The sequence below is a fragment of the Microtus ochrogaster genome, chromosome 4 (genome assembly GCF_000317375.1).
Source record: "Microtus ochrogaster isolate Prairie Vole_2 chromosome 4, MicOch1.0, whole genome shotgun sequence".
In the NCBI taxonomy this organism is placed as follows: Eukaryota; Metazoa; Chordata; class Mammalia; order Rodentia; family Cricetidae; genus Microtus; species Microtus ochrogaster.
In genome coordinates this window covers 63,108,126-63,131,758 of record NC_022011.1, presented here as the reverse complement: position 1 = coordinate 63,131,758, position 23,633 = coordinate 63,108,126, and the positions used below count along the sequence as shown (strand labels likewise).

The following is a 23,633-nucleotide window of genomic DNA, read 5'->3' as shown; positions in this document are numbered from 1 at the left end:
TCTCTCTCTCTCTCTCTCTCTCTCTCTCTCTCTCTCTCTCTCTCTCCTTCCCCTTCTCCCCTTTCCTTTTCCCTCCATAACCCACTAAATAAACTCTATACCCAATTCTCTCTGCATGATGTATCTGCCTCTCATCTGCTGCAGTCTCTCACCCGCCAAGGCATCAGGGGACTCACCAAGGCCTAGGGGACCCACGGAGGTCTCAGGTCACCCGGTGCTACCCTTTGTGGGACCCCAGTCCCTCCCCCCTTATATCTTTAAAAAGGAATAACACCATCCACACTGGCATCCTGATGGTAGACGCCCAACCTCCAGAATGGTCAGAAATAGATGCACTGTTTATGCCCAGTCTATGACACTTCGTTATAACACACCCAGCTGACCAGAAAAGAATAAGGAAGCCTTTAGACAGAGGACAAGGAGAGATTGGATTTCATGGGGTGGGAGCCAGTGATTCCCAAGGCCTTGTCCATTGCCTTTTTCTTAAATGTTGGGGGAGATCCATAGAAGGCAAGAGCTGGAGTTCACAATGAAAATGTCTCCTCCTAGAATAGCTGTGATATTAGCACTCACCTCGATGTAAGCAGCGCCATTAAAAATACTTTCCTATGGATTCTCGTTTGACCCCTACAGGCAGCAGTGAGCTAAATCTTAGTAATTTGGGTATGTTCATGAGGTCTTTGAGTCTGCAGGGTTCAACGCTTGATTATGCTCCTGTAGCTGGCCAAACAGACTCAGAGTCCATCTTCCTTTCTGTTGTAGAAACACCCTGTAGAATCACTGCCCAATACTATGTACCTACACTCTAGGAGAATCTTGTATCTACAAGGACACTGGAGCCAAGAGCCAGGACTGGCTGAAGGAGTTAGCGTTCCTCCATCCAGATACTATCTGGAGCCAGTGGGCCCTGGCCAAGTCTTGACAGCTCCTCAGAAAAGTCCTCCCAGGACAGGCACAGGTAATGGGAGTTTGTGCTAAGTGGGGAGCTTGTGAGGGAACCCCACTTTGTTTCCAGCCTTCCCGTAGTTGGACTTGCATGTACATGTGTGGTATGATTGGCATGTTTGTGTTTTCTAAAACTTAAGCTCTAAGATGAAATCCAATTAATCATCCTGACAGGTCAGGGGATGGAGCCGTGGCTCTCAGCCAGGGATGCGTGGCTACCTCTAGAGGGGCCTCCCACATCCACGGGGATGAGGGAACCACTGTCCAGCACCTCTAGATCTTCCTTGGGAGCCTGTGGAGGGAGGGCCAGAGTGTGCTGATCCTTCTGACTTAAGCAAAGAACTGTGCTTTATACTTTAAATGCAGAGATTATCGTCTTGAAAAGAAAAACTTATGCGTAATGTCACATCTTATAAACACAACAGTAGACAAGTTGTGACGACACTGGTACACTGCTGAGTGTGCTCTGTATAAACAAGGTTCTTCCAGGCACAAGGGTGCTGCTGGTGGCTGCTGGTGTAGCCTCTGTCACAAGCCCAGAGCCAGGGTCTGCAGGCAACCTTGCATATCCAAGTCTTCCTACGACTGGTTGAAGTCATTCAAATGATGAAGTTGTCTTCACTTCCTGTGAAAATCTCCTCAAGTATAAAGTTTTATATACATCCTTAATTTAAAAAAAAAAAGGGAGGGGACCCCTGGGGCTGGTTGCTGGTTATTTATCCTTCTGTGAAACACACACTTACACAATCATCGTTTTGAGGGGCAGTTTTGCTAGCTGTTGAGCAAACAAGCTTCGGAACTAGGCTTTAAATCCTGGCTGCTCCTCTTGCCGGCTGTGAGAACTTGGACAAGCTACTTAACCCCTCTGTGCCCTCTCCTCACCTGTGAGAAGAGATAGCAGCGCCTACCTCATGGGGTTATTAGAAGGATTAGATGGATTAATACATGTAAGACACTTAAAATAGTGCCTGGCACACAGCCAGATTGCTCTCGCGAATTAATTGACTGCTTACTGTGGCTTTCTGGGTGCTTGAAGTTCCTGACGCTGTCACATGTCACCCCAAACAAGTTTGTAGATTTCCCTAGTTTACACAGTCTGTAGCACTCACATTTTTGCTCTGCATAAATCTTCTTAAGGGCTGTATGGTGAGGCTCTTTTCCAGTTCCATCAAGGATATGGTGAGGGTCTGGAAGGTGTTATGTTATCTGGGACTCAAAAACCAAACCAAACCACACCTCACACAAGGCAAGCAGACCAAATGCGGAATCCCAGCCTTTGTCGCTGAAGGCGTAGGGAGGAGAGGCCTCCCACAGTGGCTACCTAGGTTTTTAGAAATGGTTATGAGCTCAACTAACCACACAGAAACTGGTGTCTTCTTTGCAGACTGGATGAAGAACCACCAAATGCCAGGGAGAGAGTCAATCCCTGAGTTCAAGAGGCCTCTTGTCAGGGACCCCATGTTGTCATCTCGGGCATCAGAGCAAGGCCCCCTGCTTCTGTTCAGTGTGTTATGTACCGTAGACACATTATGAGACATGGCTGTCACAAATGTCAGAATCACACCGGCCACACTCACGCCACCAGTGCCTGCTGTGGCAGATACTTTCTCTGTTCGCTTTGTCCTGAGGACGCTTCGGCTCAGAGGTTCTGGGAAACAGCTTAAGAACAGGTCAGAGCCAGGGACAGGAGACCTGGAGAAAGACCTCCTCCCATGAACTGCTGTGGTAGCCCCACTGGGGAACAGAACCTCACTCCTGATCTGTGGGGTCACCTTGTTGACACTGAAATGTCCTTTGTGGTCTGTTTCTTTCAGAGGACTGCTTCCCATCTTAAACAGGGATGGAGTTAACCACGTAAGTCACCCTCAACAAGGTCCTATCTGGATAGGGCCTCTTCTGAGTTATGTGGGAGAATACTTTCTAGATAGATGGATAAACATCATAAAAGCACACCATTTGCAGTGCCCACAGTCACCCTTATTAGTCATTCTTTCCATTTAAAAATTTTCTAAATCGGGCTGGAGAGATAGCTCAGAGGTTAAAAGCACTAGCTGCTCTTCCAGAGGTCCTGAGTTCAATTCCCAGCAACCACAGGGTGGCTCACAACCATCAGTAATGACATCTGGCACTGTATCCTGGAAAGTGTATATATAATAAATTAATTAAAAATATATAAATAAATGTGTCTTTATAAAAAATTCTCTAAATCATTTCACTATTTTGTATGGCTGTTTTGCCTGTATGTATTATCTATGCACCATGTGAATGCAGGGCCCTCAGAGGCCAGAAGAGGGCATCAGATCCCCTAGACTTGGAATCACAAAGGGTTGTGAGCCGTGTGTGTGTGTGTGTGTGTGTGTGTGTGTGTGTGTGTGTGTGTGTATGTGTGCGTGTGCGTGTGTGTGTGTGTACACCTTCACTCCATCGCTCATCTTTCCCATTTTTAATTGATTAAAACAAAGAGGTTTACCATCTGGCGCCCATGCACCATTAGTAACATCAACAAAACCTCAAGAACAAGACGGCTTACACATGCAGGTCCATGCGTAGTCACACAGCCCCCGCGCCTTGGAGGCAGGGAATGGTTCTCGCTTTAGAAATACCTTACTCAGCAGATAATCCTGTGGTCTGTCGTTGGTCATTCTCCAAAGGCCCCAGACTCTAGTGTCTTCTCATCAGATTTCAGATTTGTGCCTTAAAACTAAGAGCCAACACAAAACGGGATTGCACTTGGCTCAATCATTCTCAAAAGACACCGGGAGGCATTCAGCATAAATACGACTTGGTTCCTCAGATGAATGACGGCAGGCAGAGCACGATGCCTGCCATGAGAACAGGCATTTTTCTCAGGCAAGAAGAAGCTTAGCCATTTCCCTGCTGGTCTACTGAGCTTTAGTCTGATTCTGCCGTTACACAGTTGATGTCACATCTGAATCTTAACCGACCCCACAGGCTCATGCTTTGAGCACGTCTCCCACTTAGAGTGTCATTTTGAAGGCTGTGGCGCTCAGCTGACTGAAGCAGGTCACTGGGGCGCTTGAGGGTTATACTTGCCTGGGGTTCCAGCCTCCTTTTTCTCCTTCCTGGTAACCGTGATGTTGGCAGGTACTGTGGCTGCCATGGCTAAGCCTCTCAGCATGCTTTTCCCTACTACAGTGGAGACACCCTGAAACCAGGCACCAAAATAAATCCTTCCATCATCAGTCTTGCCACTCTGATGAGAAATAACATTTAAAAATCCGTATTTTTCTCAGAGATAAAGATAGAAATATTATCTTTTATTATTTTAGTTTTACTGTGCAAATTTAAGCAGATATCAAGCCAATGAAGAGGAGGAGGAGGAAGAAGGAGAGATAGAGAGACAGAGCAAGTGCAAAGCTGACGTAGGTAGTACTATCTGCGGAGTGGCTGTTCCTTTTTAATGAACGTCTTTCAAAAGAAGATTCATTCCAACACAAACCTCCCGCCCTCAAGTCAGATGTCCTACTGAGACTCAAACAAGGACTCCAGACCAGTCAAAGTTTAACTGAGTTTTTATTGTCCAGTTTTGAGTATTTTCAAATTATACAACATGCAGTCTGCCAGAGAATCCGTTCATCTTCATTTAGAACCTAGGAGATAACCAGACTTTTCCAAGGGCCGGGGCAGGGGGTTACTTCCAGATCTTTGGGGGACATTTCTATCTCACAGGATAGCTATTTAATACACACTGCCCCTCTCCCCATCAAACCACAGAAACAAGTTTCTCCACAATTTTTCTTAATGAACTCTACTGTACAGAACATAAAGCCCAGAGAACACAAATCTGCCGTAGACACGACACTTCACAAACTAGACACAGAATTCTACAGAGCCCTGTTCCCCTTGAAGCCGCACACACGGCAAGTGTTTAGAATTGATGCACAGTTTCCAGTGACTAAGCAGACCTCAGAGAATGGTGCCCCCTTTGGCAGTTATCTGGTCCTTACTCAACATTCTTTTAAAAACTCAAAATGAAGTTATGGCAGTTTTTAACAGTTATGGTGCTTTAGCTTGCTCAAGCTCGTCAGGATGAGACAATAAAGTGAAACTTGCCCAAGCTCCCCCAATGCCTTTCACCTCGCGTCCCCATGGCGCCTGTCCTTCAAAGGAAGGGACTGTTGAGGCCTTACGCTCCTAGAGCTCTTTTCTAGAAAAGGAAAGCACATAAAAAACCTTAACACTCTGGTGAAGTCTTGGTAGCGTGCTGAGACCGAAAAACCACCTCTCTCCATGAACTCAATGGCTTCGAGAAGTCACTGGATCTATTCAGGATGAACGCTCTTATTTCTTCATCTATTCTAGCGCGTATACAAATCCTGATTTTCTTCACCATATGATTCTAGAGGCTTTAAAAGTTTTACCGCTTCTTACTGTTATACTACCTGCTGTCCAATAGAGCAAACTGCTCGGCATTTGAAGAGGTGATACGGGCATGCAGGATTCTCTAAGAAACACAGCTGTTGCTGTGAGTCCCAACCATGACCACATTCACCATCAGCACCCCACGGTCCTGCAGGCGGAGGGTATCTGTATAAACCACATCTCAGCCCAAACGTTCAAGAAGTGGGCATGAAATGGTAAGTTATTCAGAACACACATTGACATACACACCAGCCATATACAGCATATGACCAAAAACATAACCATCCATTTGGCTGTCCAGAAGTGGGTTTTTTACATTTAGAATATAGGATGCAATAGTCTTTCAACAATGAAAATTTTTATAAACATGGCCTTTTAAAAAAGCGGCCTGAGAGTAGACTGTCCTGATAAAAGAATTAATAGTCAAAGTGAGATTAAGGGACCGGCTTGAATAAACTAAATAATCTGTTCCAATGATGTGTCTGGCTTTTAGTCACAGTGTGAGAAAATTAGATTAGCGGTCTTATAAAGACTGGCGCTAGATGAACTGACTGGCTGATCAGCAGCTAGCAGAATTATCTCTAAAAGACATCAAAGCCAACTTTCTCCGTGAATAAAAGTACAGCGAATTTTGTAAGGCCCTTGTAGAGATCAAGCAACGGGAACTACAATGAGAGCTGTCCTTTGAAACTTGAAAGTGCCCCACAGTGCTCCAGAAGTAGAAAACGGGAACCTAGGGGGAAATTGCTTTAGAAAGAATCTAAAATAATCCATTTTATAATGGGTTGTTTTAATGAAAGCCAAGAACAGGGTATTACTGACCTGTGCCCAATTTCCAAACACAATGTAGCACAGTTGTCTAAAAGACAATAGCGGGTCCTACAGACGAGAAGCGTTTGATTGGTAGTCCTCTTAATAGGCCACCATTTCAGCTCCAAAGCCAGGGGCAAGTATAGACAGCGAGCTTCTAATCTGGCATCAGTCAGGACCTGATAAGGTTTGCAAACTTGCCCTGCAAAGGACCCACAGACTCCAGACAGCAGCCAAGCAGTTATGCTGAGCAGACGGTGGCAACAAAATTAAACCAAGGGAACACAGTTAGACAAACACAAAACCATCTCTGTGAAATAGATACTTCAGGAGAAGGTGTCTTCTTTCCACGGCTAGTTAAAAACAAACACATGTGGCTAAAGGATGACACTAACTCATCAGTCAAAGCGACGTCGCTTTGTTAGGGAAAGGCTATACAAAAAGAATCTGAGAGGTAATGTACATGGCACTCAGTATTTTACACGTGCATGTGCACAAGCACACACATGAACTATACTAGCTTTTTCTAGCCCCACCCTCGCAGCCTGGCACAGACTTGACTTCAGGGGTGTGAGCTTACACACACACTGCGAGCTTACACTTCTCGGGCACATAGAGGTGCCAGGATAGATGATTTCTCTGAGATTGGCGGGGGTGTTACTAACTAACTCTCAAACTAATGAAAACAAATAGCAGCACACAGTCCCGACTTACTTAAACCTGTCCATTTCGCTTGAAACTCTACTACGTGGCAACTGATCCTTTTAGTAAGCCCAACTGGAAGTAAGGGATTCACTTTTAGATTCGCAGATTTGAATAAAATAATAACTCAATGTTAAAAAAAGAATCCACTTATATTGCTTTTTCCACCTCCTAACTGTGCAGAGAAGAAAAAGTCTATTTGGTGCCAAAGCAATTCAAATCAGCAGCTCGCAATGATGGGTTACAATGAAGACGAATTCACAGACAGGCACAACTCTCGTCCATGACTTTCCCTGGAGGGAATTCTTTTCCAGCTACTGGAATGATGCTGGATTTCTTTAGCAACATCTCCTTAAGCTCATGATGTTTTGCTGAGCACAGGCCATCCCAATGCAGGTTCCAGGGGATCAGGAGGAAGCGGTGAGAAGGGGGGGCATCCCCATCTCCACTCATCCAATTCCACAGCATTTCCAACACTTCTATAGGAATGATGCTCGAACAACTGGTCTGGCAGAGACTAGTCACTGCAGGTTCACCAGCAAGCAGCTCGGAGGTGAACTGTGTGTCTCTTCGTATTTTCATAGATGTGTCTGAATGAGCAAATTCTACACTGCTACTGTCCAACTGTTTTTCTGCCTTGAAGAAATCTGCTTTGCATTTTAACAGATGCCATACTAAAAGGTATATTTTACAGATCCAAAGATATGACCAGGATATTTAAAATGCTCTCTGGGGTTGGTTTTGGAAAAGTGTTCAGAATGAAAATTTTGAACCCTATAGCAGCACTTTTTTGTTCCCTAAAAATATAAAGTAATGTGTTTATTTTACAGGAAACCAGACAGTCGAGGCGGAGCATGGCCACAGCACTTGGTTGTCTCCTCAAAGACGGCACAGCAGGGCTTTCTTTCCATTCCAATGGGTCAGTGCACTGCAGGGACCTCCCTAGAACACACAGCCCTGGAGGCCGAGGAGCGGGAATGGTTCGGAGCAGAAAGTGGGTATTTTGTAACCACCTCCTTCCAGTCCTTAGGAGACAGATCCAAGCACGCATCTGTACACACAAATTCTACACAGCTCAGACACCTGAATCTGCTGTACTACAGACGGCTGGGCAAGCACGTGTAAAAAGAAATGGAAACTTATATAGGAGAGGGGAAAAAAAGGAACGGGTGACTAATATAGTCCTTTTCATGCTACGTGGAGTCGTATCTGTTGAAAAAGGAGAGAGAGAGAACACAGGAGTTAGGGATCAGCAGGGATTCGTGCCTCAGCCCTTAGCTTCAGTCTCAGTGTTTAGAGGAAAGTTGCGCAATACAAATGCAGTGCGAGCCACTTATTTTATTTCTTCCAGCGTCTACATTAAAACGTTAAAAATAAAGGGAAAAATGAATCTTAATCATCCATTTATGTAGTCTAGTATTAAAATATCACTTCATTATGTTCACGTGGAGCTATGTTTCACCATAGTGTTGCCACTGAGATTTCTGCACGCCCCACCCTCAGAGTGTGGTGTCTATTTCTCACTATCTGCGCTTCTCAGTTGGGCCTTGGCTAACATAATGGATCATATAGCTTTTTTTTTGTACATTCTGGAGTTAAGTATTTTTGTCTCGACAATCTGTATATTCTCTTCCAAGAGTCAGTACCTTCCGAGTCTGTGTGCAGTCAGAGCAGCCCTAAGGAAGAACCAGGCCGTCAGTCACTTGTTAACGTGTATGGGTATCACCAGACAGGTCAGGCGTGGTCCTGACCAAAGCAGGTCAGGCGTGGTCCTGACCGAGATGCTCCACAAAGAGGGGACTTATCTTGAGGTGTGTTTTGCTGCAGTGGAGTCACTAAAGCTTCAGTAGGACACCCTCCAAGTTCACTCCACCTCTCACTAAAGGTCTGTCCATCTGGTCCTGGGCAGGTCCACAGGATGGGCATCTTGGACCAATCCTTCCTGGAAGCCAACCCTGAGTGGTCAGCCTTTAATTCTAGTAAATTCAATACTCAAAACATACCCAAAGAATCAGTTCCCGCCAGCATCATGGGGGCCTGGCCCATCTGTAATCTGGCCTGTGGATTTCCTGCAGAGCTCCTGGTACCCTAGGGTTGGAGAGGTGGGGGGCAGGCATGATGGGCAGGTACAGCCTTATCCTTATGAAACCCAAAGGAAGGGGCACAACAGCACAAAGAACACCTCATCTGCTCTCCCGAGTTAAACAAGCCTCCTCACAGACAGATACGCTGTACCTCCCATTCCCCTCTAGCCTCCAGCCCAAACTGATGCCCACCGGCAATGTCTCGCCATCCTGCTTTGTTCCTTCCAACCTCCTCATTTATACTGAGCGGCATCATGTATTTTGCATAAGTAAACACAACATAAATTGTATATAAATACAAAAGAGGAAGAGGAACTGGGCAGGAGAAAAGAGTTGTAAAGGATGCCTATCCCTCCTGGACCCTGTGTGTAAACAAACAGGAATCTCATCTGGTATCATTTCCCACCCTTAGAGCCCTGCCTGATTAAAAGGGACTTAAACAACCTTTGATGATAATCTTGTACCTTCTGGAAGCTACAGAAAGAAAAACAGTTTGTAGGAAGGACACACTTCGCATTTGGCATTTCTGGAGAGAATCCATGCTTCCTGTTGAGTACAGAATGAAGCTGTCATTTCCAATCCACTAAGCTGAAAGCCAACAGAAAGCCTTTTTGAACACCAACCCTGAGATCCTACTTCACCTAAGGGTTCATTCTTCCAACAGAGCAGAGCCCTGGGCAGAGGGATTGTGCCTGGAGGCAGGGAGGTGTAGGGTGCATACCTTACATTGTGAGGTTATGGACTCACACAAGGACTGCAGGCAACCCATGTTGACACAGGAAGTATTTAGCACACAAATGCCGTGGCGTAGCCTCAAAAACTCCAGCAGACCATGAAGTGACAAGATTTCTACAAGAAAGATGGCATTCAACCCCCGTCCCACACTCCCCTGAAGTACAAGATCCAGCGTGTTTTGGCTAACAGTTTGAACAGATGGGGGGAAGGGGCAAAAAGGAGGCCCAACCTACTTAGTGTAGTCCCCTCAAGGGCAGTGAGAAAGAGGTGGGTTGTGACGGGCTCCTGAAAGAAAAGGCAGAAGCCAAAACAGGGTCCTTTCGTCTCTGCAATGAAGTGTTTCCCCCCCCCCCCGCTCAAATTTTCAGATCTTTGTGGTGACCTAGAGTATCCCTATCTACCTTCCCACTACCCGGATGTCCATTTCCTTTAATGGATGCACCACAGGAAATGGAAGCAAATGTTGAAGGCAAATTATTTTGCTCCACAAGAAAACCTGTTTTCATCTTAACACCCACGCCTGTGACCTTCTCTCCAGTGCTGTAGAAGAGCTGCCCACTGGCCTAACAGTTGCCAGGGAGCGGACCGAGAACCAGGCAGTGTGCTGAGCTGAGGCCAGCAGTTCAGAGGAGGGACGTGTGACCAGATTTAGAAGGAAACAGAATCGCCTTGCTTTAGAAGGGGGTGGAGGAGGCTGAAGGAGCTAATTATATATATAAGAGTTTTGCGAGGAGTATTTAGATTCCAAGCCTCAACTTTGGCTTTTGAAATTGCTTGCAGTAGGTTTAAGCTTAATCCAAACAGTACATAGTTTCATCTTTCCCCTTGCTCAATCCCCATTTATAAGAATTGCCAGTTACACTTTGCTTATCATGGTGGCACAATCTACAGGAGAGGGGGAAAAATCGCTCCACATTTATGACGGGAGAAATGCATAACCCAGACTACTGAAGCAAGCTTTTCCTGGTGCCACCAAGTCTCCCTCTGCACCCCAGGTGGTAGTTTCCAAGTCAAGTCACCAGCAGTACCCATGGCAGGAACCTCCGTCCTGATCCCTGCAGACCCGTTTCTTTTCCTTAGGACCCCCCCCCCCCGCCCCCAGTGCTCTAAGATGAGTCAGTATTGGGAAGGTCAAACTTTTGCTAAGTCATTTTCTGGGCTTCTTTTTTATAAGTTCCTTCCATATGGTCTTTTCAGATCCCTACATAAAGACCCTAAACTCTCCATGCAGCACTGATCTCCCCTGAAATGACAGAATGGATGCTTCTTCACACAGTCCAGTCGAGGCCAAGCAGAGGAAACAGAGAGAGGGCAGAAGTAGCTGTCCTATCAGAGCAGACATCGGTGTAAAGCAATGGCAGTTAGCTAAGGGGTTTCAAAAAGCCATCTTTCCCTAAAAGTGTCATGTCTTCCTGCACTCATTCATAGGTGCATACCCACATACAGACACACCAACACACACACATACACAGAGTTAAGTAGAAATAAAATGTTTAAAAGGTGCCCGTTGGTTAAGAACCATACTGCTCTTGCAGAGAACCATAGTTCAGTTCCCAGCACCCACACGATCTGACTCGTTCACACCCTCCGGTAACTCTAGCTACAAGGGAACTGGCACCCTCTTCTGGCCTTTGGCGGCATCTGTTCTCATGTGTATATTCCCACACACGGACATACACAAAATTAAAAATAAAACTCCTTTTTAAGTCATTTGTGATAACTTATTTAAATGAACCATTCACTAAAAGTTTTACTTTCAAAAATTTATATGATACATACACATATAACAAATAAATAATAAAAGCCCTCTTGTGCCAAAGGGTGCAAAGGGTCCTAAGGCCCAAACTTTAAGAACTGGCACACAGAAGCTCTGAGTCCCTAGTCTAAGGCCCAGTGTGGCACTTCTCTTTGGGACACAGAATAAGGAACCCTGGCTAACCGGTTTGGGTATGCGTAGAAACAGAGGGCTGCTTCTGCTAACAAGCCCTGACTCTTCCCTCGGGCCCATGAGGCAACTGAAAGTGGGGTGAAACATGGCAGCCCAGTCTCTTGTGTCTTCCTGCCTTGGGTCCTCAGCTTACTGCTTCTGTTTGGCCCCTTAGCCATTCACAAAGCTCGGTCTAACCTAGTCCATGTCCTTTCAAGGCTAATAGTAGAGCGACATCATTGTCCTGACCTGACCTGAAGTCACTGTGAGTCTTAGGAAGAGGAAAGCCCTCATAACAACTCTCCAACCCCCTAACTTTCTACCCTGCACCCCTACTCTTACATGAAGGCACTAATCCATGAGGGTCAGGCTATGGCCTGAAATAGAAATAGCCATCTCCTGAGAACCACCTGCCCCAGCAATAAGGGCTTCTGCAGACTCCCATAGAGCCAGAACTGAGACAATGATAACCAGACTGCACGTTGACCAGCACGGCCCAACTATGCATATGCCTCTTGCCTCTTGCCCCTGTTCTCCCTGGAGATAAATGTAAACATAAATCTTATATCAAGCGCTCTGGGGCAGATTTGGGGTCCGTAGACCTCATTTGTTTCTTTACCTGAGGTGACTACACCAAACAAGTCTCCCTCTGACTTTTACCATCTGCCCAGCATATGGGAAGGTGGTCCAGCCTCGGTTCCGGGGCTGCCTGTGGAACCTGTACTTTTACTTTAGTTAAGAAGCTTCAAATGCCTGGTCTGTCCCCAAAGACCCAGAGTCATAGGTGCACACTGATACACTTACCATCAAAGGACCCTGTAAGTAGGTGCTGGTCACACACAGGCACAAAGACAAAAAGTGACTTGGCCAGAGAGTAAGAGCCCGACTCAGACCAGAGAGATCCAGCCCCACTTCGAAGCCTAGTCATTGCTTCTGCCTTTAGTGGGCTCCTCGAATGAATGAAAGAACGTTGTGATCATGTGGTGGCCTGAATGCTTGGCCCCTGTCATCTCATAGGGAGTGGCACTATTAGGAAGTGTGGCTTGGTTGGAGGAAGTGTGTCATTGTGCAAGTGAGCTTTGACGTTTCCTATGTTCAGGACACTGCCCAGTGTCTCGGCTGACTTCCTGTTGCCTGCAAAATGTAGGACTCTCAGTTACTCCTCCAGCACCATGACTCCATGCTCCCCGCCATGATGATAATGATGTAGGACTCTCGGCTACTCCTCCAGCACCTTGACTGCCATCATGCTCCCCGCCATGATGATAATGAACGGAACCTCTCAAACTACAAATGAGCCACTCTAAAAGAAACGCTTTCCGTTACAAGAGTTGCTATAGTCATGGTGTCTCTTCACAGCAATAAAAATCCTAACTAAGGCAGATCATCTAGCCGCCAACAGCTAGGACTTTAGAAGGGCAATATGAAAGGTCTAGAGGTTTGGGGGGGCTGCGTCTGTCTGGAGAATGCCCCCAGGTAGACTCAGTGTCTCAATCTCAGGGGCTAAGCTGACAGCCACATCTGGCCCACCATCACTGTGCAATGTAACCCCATTTCTGCCGAGGACAGTGGACATCTTAGGGGTCCACAAGATAATTTACTTGTGACTGGGTGTCACAACCAAGAAAGGGTGACCGTGAAGGGACCTCCTAAAAATGGTGCAAGACAAATGGGATTTGGGTGATTAAGACAAAAGGGCACAGATGAAAAGACAGACACACAGACAAGAGCAGAGTGAATGAGCGTCCCTTGGGAAATTCAGCCAACAGCCAAAGTCCTAAAAGGAAGGGCCTTAGCATTAGCGTAGAATTAGCCAACCGCTAAGCAAGGAAACACCATTCTTCCTGGATGGAAGAGGGAAGCGGTGGACAGGGCAGGAGTTCTGAGGATAATGGAGCTTCTTCTGATCAAAGAGAGACACCCATATTGCAACTGGGCCAAAAGTTTAAGGCTTCAGCTTCCTTGTAAGTGAAGATGGTGAAAGGGTGAGTGTGTTGAGGGAGAGGGGTATGGGGGTAAGGGGAGTGGATGGTGTGGGGACTGGGAGCCAAGGAAACACGCAGGGGAGAGCTGCGTTAGAATTACTGAACCTCCCATCTCTGCCACACACCGGACTCTCGCTTGCACAAGCCCAGTTTACTGCAAGGAGGCTAGAAAGTAATACGTGCATTCCAAGTGGGTGGGTCCATCAGGGCAGGGCAAAGGTCCCTGCTGGAGCCAGAGCACAAGCCAGGCAGTGTCAGGAGTCACAATTTCAGGCGGGGTCACAGCTGACTACTGCACCAGCAAACAGCAACAGCCACAGGTAGAGAAGCTCTGTACATCTATGTCCACCCCATCATCCAGGAATTTAAAGGTGCTGTTTATACTAATATTTCACAAGCCTATTCACATTCAAGATCCTGAAGAAGCAGGACCAATCCAGGGACTGGAGCAGAGGCAGGATCACAGCAGGATGCCCAGGCTCCTCTGGGCCAGGCTAAGCTCTGGAAGTGGCTGCCCGGCGAGAACTTTCCCTATGTCTCAAAACATGAAACCAGAATGGAAAACCACTGATTTGCTTCCTTAAATATATTTCCCAAGTGCTAGATAACACTCTGCATCCAGCACTGTGGTTTCCAAAACGGCACTAAGCATTTTACCAGTGCTTAGCAAACATTCCCCCACACCTACAGCCTCATCCTCATTTTCTCTGACTTTAGCTGTCTCTAAGCTAGCTGCTGAGTAGGGAAATGAGGCGATGATGCCAGCACAAGGAGAGGCCTGCTGTGGTTTTAACAGAAGGGGTGTGATACCTTGGTCTGGTCAAGGCATAGCAAGCAAGGGCCCATGGATGGAGCAGCTGCAAGTCTCAGTGAACTTTGCTGTTTATTTTCAATGAAAACTCAACTCGTCTTTTATTAAATTATGCTAAGGTTAAGTCGCTTGGATATTTGATTTGTGGTTTTGTTTTTAGTATCGTTTCTAAATTGGTTTTGACTTTATGGCCATGTTAAATATGTAAGAACAGGGAAAGTCTACTATTTTAGATTTATAAACATTTAATTATTATAATAAGTTCTGTCAACATTATGGGGGACCTCTGAAAATTGTATTCCTTAGAAATGTTTTTTACCATTCATATTTGAGAAAGAGGTAATGGTCTAGACTCATGGTTCTCAATCTGTGGATCGTGACCCACCGGCATTCCAAAGACCCTTTCACAGGGGTCACCAAAAGACCATTGGAAAACAAAAATATTTGCATTATGATTCACAAAAGCAGCTAAATTACAGTGATGAAGTAGCAACGTAAATAATTTTATGTTTGGGGGGTCACCACAACATAAGTAACTGTGTATTACTGGGAAATTACTGTGTATTACATTAGGAAAGTTGAGAACCACTGGTCTAGATATAAGGGAAAGAGATAAATATATCCCCTCTCTCTATATATGTCGATACATAAATATCTCCGTAGACATCTACACACACACACACACACACACACACACACACACACACACACACACACACACACACTGCAGGGGGGAGGGGAGCAGGAGCAACAGATACACTTTCAAAGTCTTAAAAGGTGAGGATTCAGCAATGCCCTCCTAGCGCCATCTGGTGGATACATTTGAACAAGTCCCGGTGGAATTGCCAAGAAAAAGCGCTATCCTCCAGGGCCCTCAGAACCAGAGCTGGATAAATACTTAACTGGGTGTCTACGCTCAGTGTGGAGCCTCAGACAAGCACTCCATACTGCCTGAGAGGGCCACTTCACACCTCCTCTATTCCCAGGCCGGCAGCCCTTCTTCCCTGCACCCCGCCTGCTGATAACCTACCTTTTTCATTTGCTTGAGAAAGCAGGCCTCGCTGGGCAGCTTGGCCTCTCTTTTGGCCACACCTCCCTTCTGGCTGCACCTGCACTCCCACCCCTGCCACCTGAGCTGCATGGGAACCACCGACTGGTAATCAGGTGTAATAGCATCTGCTTTTTAAGAGAAAGGCGCCTATCTCAATCCCACATTTCTCCTTATCTCTGCCTTCCATTAAATATAGCCCCGCAGTTTCTAACTCATTCCTCATCATCCCTCACCCCCACCACCCCTTCACCATCACCCCCACCCCCCCACTACTACCATCACCCCACCTACCACCATCCAATATCTAGTTCCATACAAGATCTCTTGAAACTGCCCAGGGTCACCACCATCTGGCTTTCACCAATCCCCCAGTGTCTGTCTCCCTGTGACCTTACATCTGCCTACTCAGACTTTCCCTGATGTCACCTCCTTTTTGTGACCTCTTACTTGCCAGTTTTCAGGCCTGTTCCCACCGTCCTCTCCCCTGGTCTGTGAACCCTCTCTAAAACATCAGATCTTAAACACAATCTATGGGCCTCTGACTCTGTCCTCTGCTGAGTTTCAGATTCCTGTACAACTACTATGGAACAATTTCCCCCAAATTGAAAAGTTCTATCCTTAAGACTATGAAAGTAAGCAACCTACAAGTCTCAGGAAGTCCCTGAAACTGATCAGCCATATAAACATCTCCACTACCCCAGCAAGGTTAGGCGAGCAAGACTACAGAGTAGTCTCCTACCTACTGAGCTACTTCAGCATGCTTCTAGCTCGACTTTCAGTGATACACTGTCTTTGGGTCATCCTCATTCCTGCAAGTAACCCTAATTAATCCCATTGATTCACCAAGTGACTTTGGTGCAATCAATACTTTGGTCTGTTATTGGTTCCTTATCTGGGACGAAGAGACATTTATTTGCATTGCATCTCCAAGGAATAATATCACACCACATAAATGGTACCTAATCAAGGAAGGATATAAACCAAAGAAGGGCTTAGGAGGGTGGCTGCATGGCTCTTGCAGTGGTCGTTAAGACAAGTAACTGAGGTTGAGTTCTGTGAGAGGAAATCCTAAGAAGGCTACCTTTTCCTATATGGTATGGGATGGAGTGGTGGAAGTAGTGGCTGCAGCTTTCACGAGATTTGTGATAGGACATAAAACCAAGGCCACGTTGTCTGTTAGTGGATTCTGCATCTTTGTGGGGAATCCCAGAGTGGCCATCTTCCTTTGCTTGGCATGGGGTAGCATGAATCCTCGATGAATGGAGTCTACCTTGTGACTACGGGATGCCTCCACAGAGCCGATGGATTGAACCGTGTGTTACAGCCTCTGATTGTGACGCGTGTGAGATGAGTGTGTCAGTAGCCTGGCCCCTGGAGTGCGTGGAAAGACATGCAACTGAGGCCTGGATGTCTTCCCAGGTAGAGCTTGGTGGTTTAAGGGGGAATTACAATTGGAAAAGAACATGTCACAACTGCTTGTCTCTATATTAGCCCAATTTGGAAAGGAAAGGGGGAACAAACTGGGGTTGACATAGAGGCATTGCCTTGCCACTTCTTATGGATACCGAAGGCAACAGTCTATGCTAAGAAGACCTTTCTGGAATCCAAGGAGCTGGAGCTTGTGGAAGAAGTTGACTAATGAGGAAGAAAAGAAAAAGTAAAAGTGACTTAAAGAAAAACACACACACATACATGTAGCGAGCTGCGTGGTGTCACACCTGATAGAGATGTATAATCAACTCCTGAGATGGCTAAGGCCTGACCTATGCTATGATCACACAATGATCATCAGCTGCCTGCATATGCGTGAGCCTATGGTCAGTGCCCACCTGGCAGTTCGGGGTTGGCAGCCCATGCCTACTTAAGGGCTGGGAGAGAGGAAGGAAGAGAGAGAGAAAGTGAATAAAGTCCTGGAATAAACTGCAGTGAGAAGAGCTCCGATGGTCGCGTCATTCCTTGCTGGACGAGGTTGGGCGTGACACATACACACACATATACACACATACACACATACACACATACACATACACACACACATACACACACAAAGAGTTGAGCAGTGGTGCACTCCTGTAGTCCCAGAACTTGGTAGGCAGAGGCAGGTGGCTCTCTGAGTTTGAGGAGACCCTGGTCTACAGAGTTGAGTTCCAGGACAGCCAGGACTACACAGAGAAACACTCTCTTGAAGACAAAAAAAACAACAACAAAACCATAGCCCCCAGGTCTGATCTCTAACACAGAGAAAGGGAATATCACAGAAGACAGTACAGAAAGAATGTTCCCAGAGCTGGGTGCTTCCTGTGTGTACCTAGTAAGTTTCAGGAGCTTCCTGGGCCTTGTGGATTGTTTATATCCTAAATGTTAAGGGGCTTCCTTCCAGGATGGAATGCTTCAGTTCAGAGGAAATTGCTATACCACATTCCATGCCTTCCTCCGTCTCTTTACATTCTTTCTGTACTGTCTTCTGTGATATTCCCCCACCAGGAGTGGAGGTTTTTCTGTGTTAAACTGCCCAAAATACCTACCTTTCAGATTTTGTCCTCACTGCTGACAACATGCAGTCAAAAGCAATTCGGTAATATCCAATTTATTTTATTTCAGATTGGAAGCACAGTTTGGACATGAATGGGCGGCTCACTGGCAAGCTCATTTCCGATCTGATGCTACTGCTGGGTGTGCTGTACCCGTGCAGACGACCTAGGCCTGCCCTCCGGCTCCTGCTCACCTGACCAGGCCTTGAACTATTCCTTGGTGTTTGGGTAAAGCTTCAGAAACACCCTTCTGGAAGCTTCCAGCTGGGCCTTAGCAATGCTGCCATTGTGCCCTGTGCAAGCGTTCTGCTCCCACCGACTCACTTATACACTGATTCAGAAAGGACTGAATAAATCAGAGCTCTCCTAGGTTGCTCTTGCTCTTCAAGACGTCACTTGATATTTGCTCACCTGCCTTGTCCGCTAGCCTCCCTAGCGAGGGCTCACTGCCCAGGAGCCACGCTCATGATCGGCCATCACCTGGCATCTACACACTCAAAGTCTGAGCTTTCCTGTGCCACGTCTTCTGGCCCTCTCTTGTCCACCTGCCAGCCCAACCTACTCAGTTACTCAGGGTAGGCTTGGCTCTTCTCTTTCTCTCTCTTCAAAAAAATTTCACTTTTCCTTTTCTGCTGTCAGAGCAATGTTGAGCATGTAGGTTGCAGGACCTAGAGCTCAGAGACCACCGTCTCAAAGAAAAGTGGGTCTAGGCCCACATTCTTTAAAACCTCATCTCTCGAGGCTTGCAGCAAGTTCAAAAACATGACGGTTACCGGCTCTTTATATTCTGTTCCTGAGACTAAAAGCTACCCCTATGTCTATCTGTCTTTGTAGACACAGTTGCAGAGGGAAGCCCTGCAGACCAAAGAAAGCTCAGAAGAGACACCCGTCATCCTGAGGCCTAATGAGAGGCCATTAGGTCGGGCCTGGCTCAGGGCTGCACCAACCTCAGGGACCCTTGGCTAGAGGACCCTATGACTCTCTGTGTTGATGAAGCTAGTGTTGTCCGGATCCCAGGCCTCTCCTGGAGCAGAGCTGACTTATTTCTACTAGAGAATATGGCTGGAGGTTGGAGAGGGGTCCTGGAGTAGCAAGACGGCTCTACCTCCACAGAAGCCCGGGTCTGCTGCCAAGAGAAAACACCCCAGACGGCAGGGACTCACTCTGCATTTACTTCTGGTAGTGGGTGGGGTTTGAAGAGCCACCTCCTCCTCCTCGGACAGCGTGGACAGCTGTTGGAGATGATGCCGGGTAATGTCCTGGCCGGATGGGCTTGGCTATACCCCAGAGGGAGGAGAGAGAACATGGTCAGTGACAGCCAGTCACAGTGCTACTCAACATTGTGCTGCTTAGCTGTACCCTCAGACCTTCCTGCCACCAGGAGGCCTGGCCTCTGAGAAGTACAGCTAGTAAATTTAGGGCACCCATGTAATTCAGGGAGCAGTGAGAAAGAACTGCTTGATTAATCTTCTTATTTGTAAGCGTGAAAAACAAAATAAGTAGAAATTAGAAGCAAAGGACTTTGGGTTTTATCTGCACTGGATCCATAGTTCCCTATGGATTTCACAAAAATTCCACCTATGATGAGTTTTCTAGAAAAAGTAGGCCACAATTTTCAGTAGATTCTCAAAGGGCAAGAAATCTAAGAAATTCAATATATCACTAATCTACAGGATTTTAAGAATGGAAACACAAAGGTGTTATCTCACAATACAGCTATAAAACAATATCTGCTGGAAAATAACGTTATATGTTATTAGAGATGTTTCGATTAAAAACAACTCTCAAGAACACCTGTAAGCCCCTTTATTCCTAGGCAGATGCCTACCAGCTTCAGCCTGGCATCTAAGATGGAGCAGTAGCTATGACCACCATCCCTATATGAGCAAAATGCACAATTCCATAGGCCTGAGGGCTTGAACTTCAGGCACCATTCAGCTTCCAGCAACACCCCGTACTGCCGCCTGGCTCTTCCCAGTCATTTCCTAACCAGTGCTTGCAAGAAGCTTTCCCTGAGGGAGACAGATGGTCCCCTTCACGATCCTGCTGAGAAGTAATCGTATATTACATTGGTTCCAAGAGCGTGCCTCTGTTTACAGGCAAAAACTATAGCACAGCTGGCTCGTGGGGCTTAGCGCACAGCTCTGAAGAGCACGCTACACACACTACACACGGCTATTCAGGAGGACAGGGGTGACGAGCATCATGCTCTCCCAGGATGAACATCCAGGGTGCCAGGAATTCCAAGGCCCACAGGCTCTACCATCTCCTTTCAGATGAGTGATCTCCTAAGTAAGGGTCATGGTAGCTCCCAAGCTTTGGGACACACATACCGATCTGGGCTGAGTGTGCCCTCCTGGCCATGTTCTTGGCTCGCACAGCCTCCTTGATGCGATCCACCTCCTGCTGGTAGCGCTTCCGGTCCCTCATGGCATTCTCCTTGGCCTCTTTCAGTGCGCTCTCCAAGGCTTTGACGCGCTCGGCAGTGGCACGCAGCCTCTTCTCCAGCTTGGGGAGCTCACAGCGCAGATCTGCGTTGTCCCGAACCAACTGCAACAGAGACACAAAAGCTGGTCTTGAGCAAGGCTGTGTCCATGGCAGGACAAAGACAATCAAGGAGAGACACAACCTGCTTAGCAGCTGAGCAATAACCTGACTAGGTTGTCTTTGATGGTCCATACAACCCTGATTCACTAGGAGCCGTAATGAGGGGAAAGGAGAAAAGTAGAAGCCATATCCAGCCACAGGACGCGTCTATTCTGGGACAGGACTTACTCTCTCTTTTGTTTGAGTGTGTACTGGGGAGGGAAGGGGCTGTGAGGAATTTATTACTCTAGTAAACATGCACCATCTGAGAAATTCCAAGTCAGCAAATGGGCACACTCTAGAGTTCTCTGCAGACCCTTCTTGTAGACCACTGTCTGTATTGGCACTAGGTTGAAACCCAGCTCTGCAACATATCCAGAGGCTCATGGGACAGGGGCGGGATACTATTTGTTCCTTCTTAGCTACGACCCATAATGAAGAAGTAACAGGCCGACCCCAGGTGGGTGATAGGTTCCTATGCTATCATTTCCTGCCATCGGACTTGGTGTAGGAACTGAGCCACACCAAGACTTGGAGTTGCATATACAGAACAAAGGGTCACAGTGAGTCTGTCACTCAGAGACTGTACCCACTAACATGTACCGACTCTTCACTTTAGCCTTGTTACAGTTGATCGTCATTATCAACGTGACCCAATTCAGAATCTCATTCATGGTGAGACATGTGTCTCTGAGGAGATTCTCAGAGGCTTCACTGAGGGGGGACAGAGCCATCCCATAGGCTGGGGTCCTGTGTTAAAAAAGGGGGTGGGGAGAAAGCTGAAAAGGGGACAGCCTGAAGAGCACCCATGCTCATCTTCTCTGCTTCCTGGTACGCCCAAATGCAAGCCGACTCCTGCTAGCACAGCAACAAGCCAACTCTCCCGCCATGCTTTTCCTGTGCTCAGAGACTGCACCTTCAAGCCATGGAAGAAAGCCTCCCTCCCTTGACCTGCTTGTCAGGTATTTGGTCACGGAAATGAAAGCAGTACAAATACAGAGCAGTGGACCCAGAGTGGGGGGCACCGCTGTAGGAAGCCTTTGTTCTCAGGGATACTTTACAGCAGGAATGTGGAGGAGCCCTGCAATGGACCTGCAGGTGTGGGGGGCCCTCCAGTGCCATGGGCAGAGCTCAGAGGACTATTCTGGTGGGCATTCGGAGAGTGCCAACAGAAAGGACAGTGAAGGCTAGGCTCATGCAGTGGCAGGAGTACTGTGGACTCTGCTGTGAACCAACCTAAAGACCCATTATATTCTGACAAAATAAATAAATAAATAAATAAATAAATAAATAAATAAATAAATAAATACACTTAACTATATTCTATCTCTGCCCTAAAAATTTGAGCAAAGCTAAATTCTAAAGAATGAACTAATTAATTTGAGGAGGAAATGTCAAGATGGTATAATATTCAGGCTGTGGCATGGCTAGTGCTTACTATTCTTAGATTTGAGGTGGAAAGGAACAGAAAGATATAAAATATGAAATCTGACAAGGATCGGAGCCTGAGAGGGTTTAAAGTTGGTATGGACTGGGTGGCTGTAATTGTTAAAGAGAGTAAAGCCCTTAAGGGAAACTTGCAATTACAACAGTAGAAACGTTGCCTTTAGGACAAGATCCTCACCCTACCCCTGAGCTCTAGTCTGACAATACAAACATGTCTGAAAATCTTTCCTTAGAAAAGAGAGTACTTGAGACAGCTTCTAGGGCATACTGCTAGGGTAGGGCCACCCAGGGGAGAGTTTTTACAGGCTCAGCCTGGAAGACTTACAGAGACCACTGCAGCTGTGGTCAGATGGGGCAAGACTACATTTTGAGGGATAACGGAACTTTGGACCATTTACATGATACTGATTTTGAAGCCATGTAACATCTAACGGGGAGGGAAGGTGTCATAGAGGCTTGCACCGGCGTTCCGTAAAGCCGGTAAGGCCCGGCAGCGTGTACTGAAGAAAGATTACCTGCACGGTACTTAGGACTGAGTTGTGTATACACTGTGACAGTGAAGCCCAAGCTGTAACGGAGACACCGGGATACTGGAAATCTACAGATGTGCAGGGACTGAGTAGAACCAGCCCAAGAGAGAGGCCACAGGTAGCCATGGCAACAGAGCCTGAGGTGTGGGCTATCACAGTCCGAGATGCTGGATATGGAGCTGTAGGGTTTGGTGTTTGCCCTGCTGCTTTTCTAACTTGGGTTGTTCCAATATTTTTATGCTTTTCCCTTGTTTCTTCCTTTTGAAAATTTTTCATTTTGGTTATCCCCCTGTAGGCGCTCACAGTTAAAATGTTACCTTTAGTCTCAGAGCACACTCTGAACTTGGGCTTTTAAAAATGTTGGTAAGACCCTGAGAGATGAGCTAAATGCATTTTACATCATAAGATGTCTATGAATCAGGATTGGAGAGATGGCTCAGTGGTTAAGAGCACTGACTGCTCTTCCAGGACTTGGGTTCAGTTCTCAGCACCCACATGGCAGCTCACACCCTCACACAGACAAACATGCAGGCAAAATACCAATGTGCATAAAATAATTTTTTAAAAAGCTAAGAATCTTTTTTTTATTATTATTACTATTATTATTATTATTATTATTTGTGTTTTTTGGAGTCAGGGTTTCTCTTTGTAACAGCCCTGGTTGTCCTGAAAGTCACTTTGTAGATCAGGCTGGTCTGGAACTCACAGAGATCCACCTGGCTTTTCCTCCCATGAGTTAGGATTAAATGTGTGTGCCCAGGTTCTGTTGATGGCTAGGAATCTTCAAGGACCAAGGTGTAATGTTTTGGTTTAAATGTGATCAAGGGACTGGAGAGGTTTCTCAGTGGTTGAGAGCACTTGCTCCTGCAGAAGACCAGGTTCGAGTCCCAGCACCCACGAAGTGGCGCACAACTGACTGTAACTTTAGTTTCCAGAGATCTGGCACCCTCGCCTGGCTTCCTTGGGCACCAGGCATGTACATGGTGCACAGATATACATGCAAGCAAAACACCCATAGACATGAAACATAAGAATAGCCGGGCGGTGGTGGCGCATCCTTTAAAAGCACTCGGGAGGCAGAGGCAGGCGGATCTCTGTGAGTTCGAG

The 23,633-nt window shown here is 46.7% G+C and overlaps 1 protein-coding gene across 1 annotated transcript in view; it reads right to left on the bottom strand.

Annotated features, from left to right (window-relative positions):
* Positions 1–4,460: 4,460 nt before the first annotated feature.
* The window catches only part of Kif5c (kinesin family member 5C), a 159,914-nt gene continuing 140,741 nt past the window's right edge, over positions 4,461–23,633 (bottom strand). Inside the window, exons 24-26 of the mRNA XM_005346393.3 lie at positions 20,298–20,514; positions 19,128–19,241; positions 4,461–8,049 (exon numbers count right to left, since the gene is read on the bottom strand). Coding sequence (XP_005346450.1) covers positions 19,135–19,241; positions 20,298–20,514 — 324 coding nt within the window. The 3' untranslated portion in view covers positions 4,461–8,049; positions 19,128–19,134. The remainder of the gene's footprint in view (positions 8,050–19,127; positions 19,242–20,297; positions 20,515–23,633) is intronic.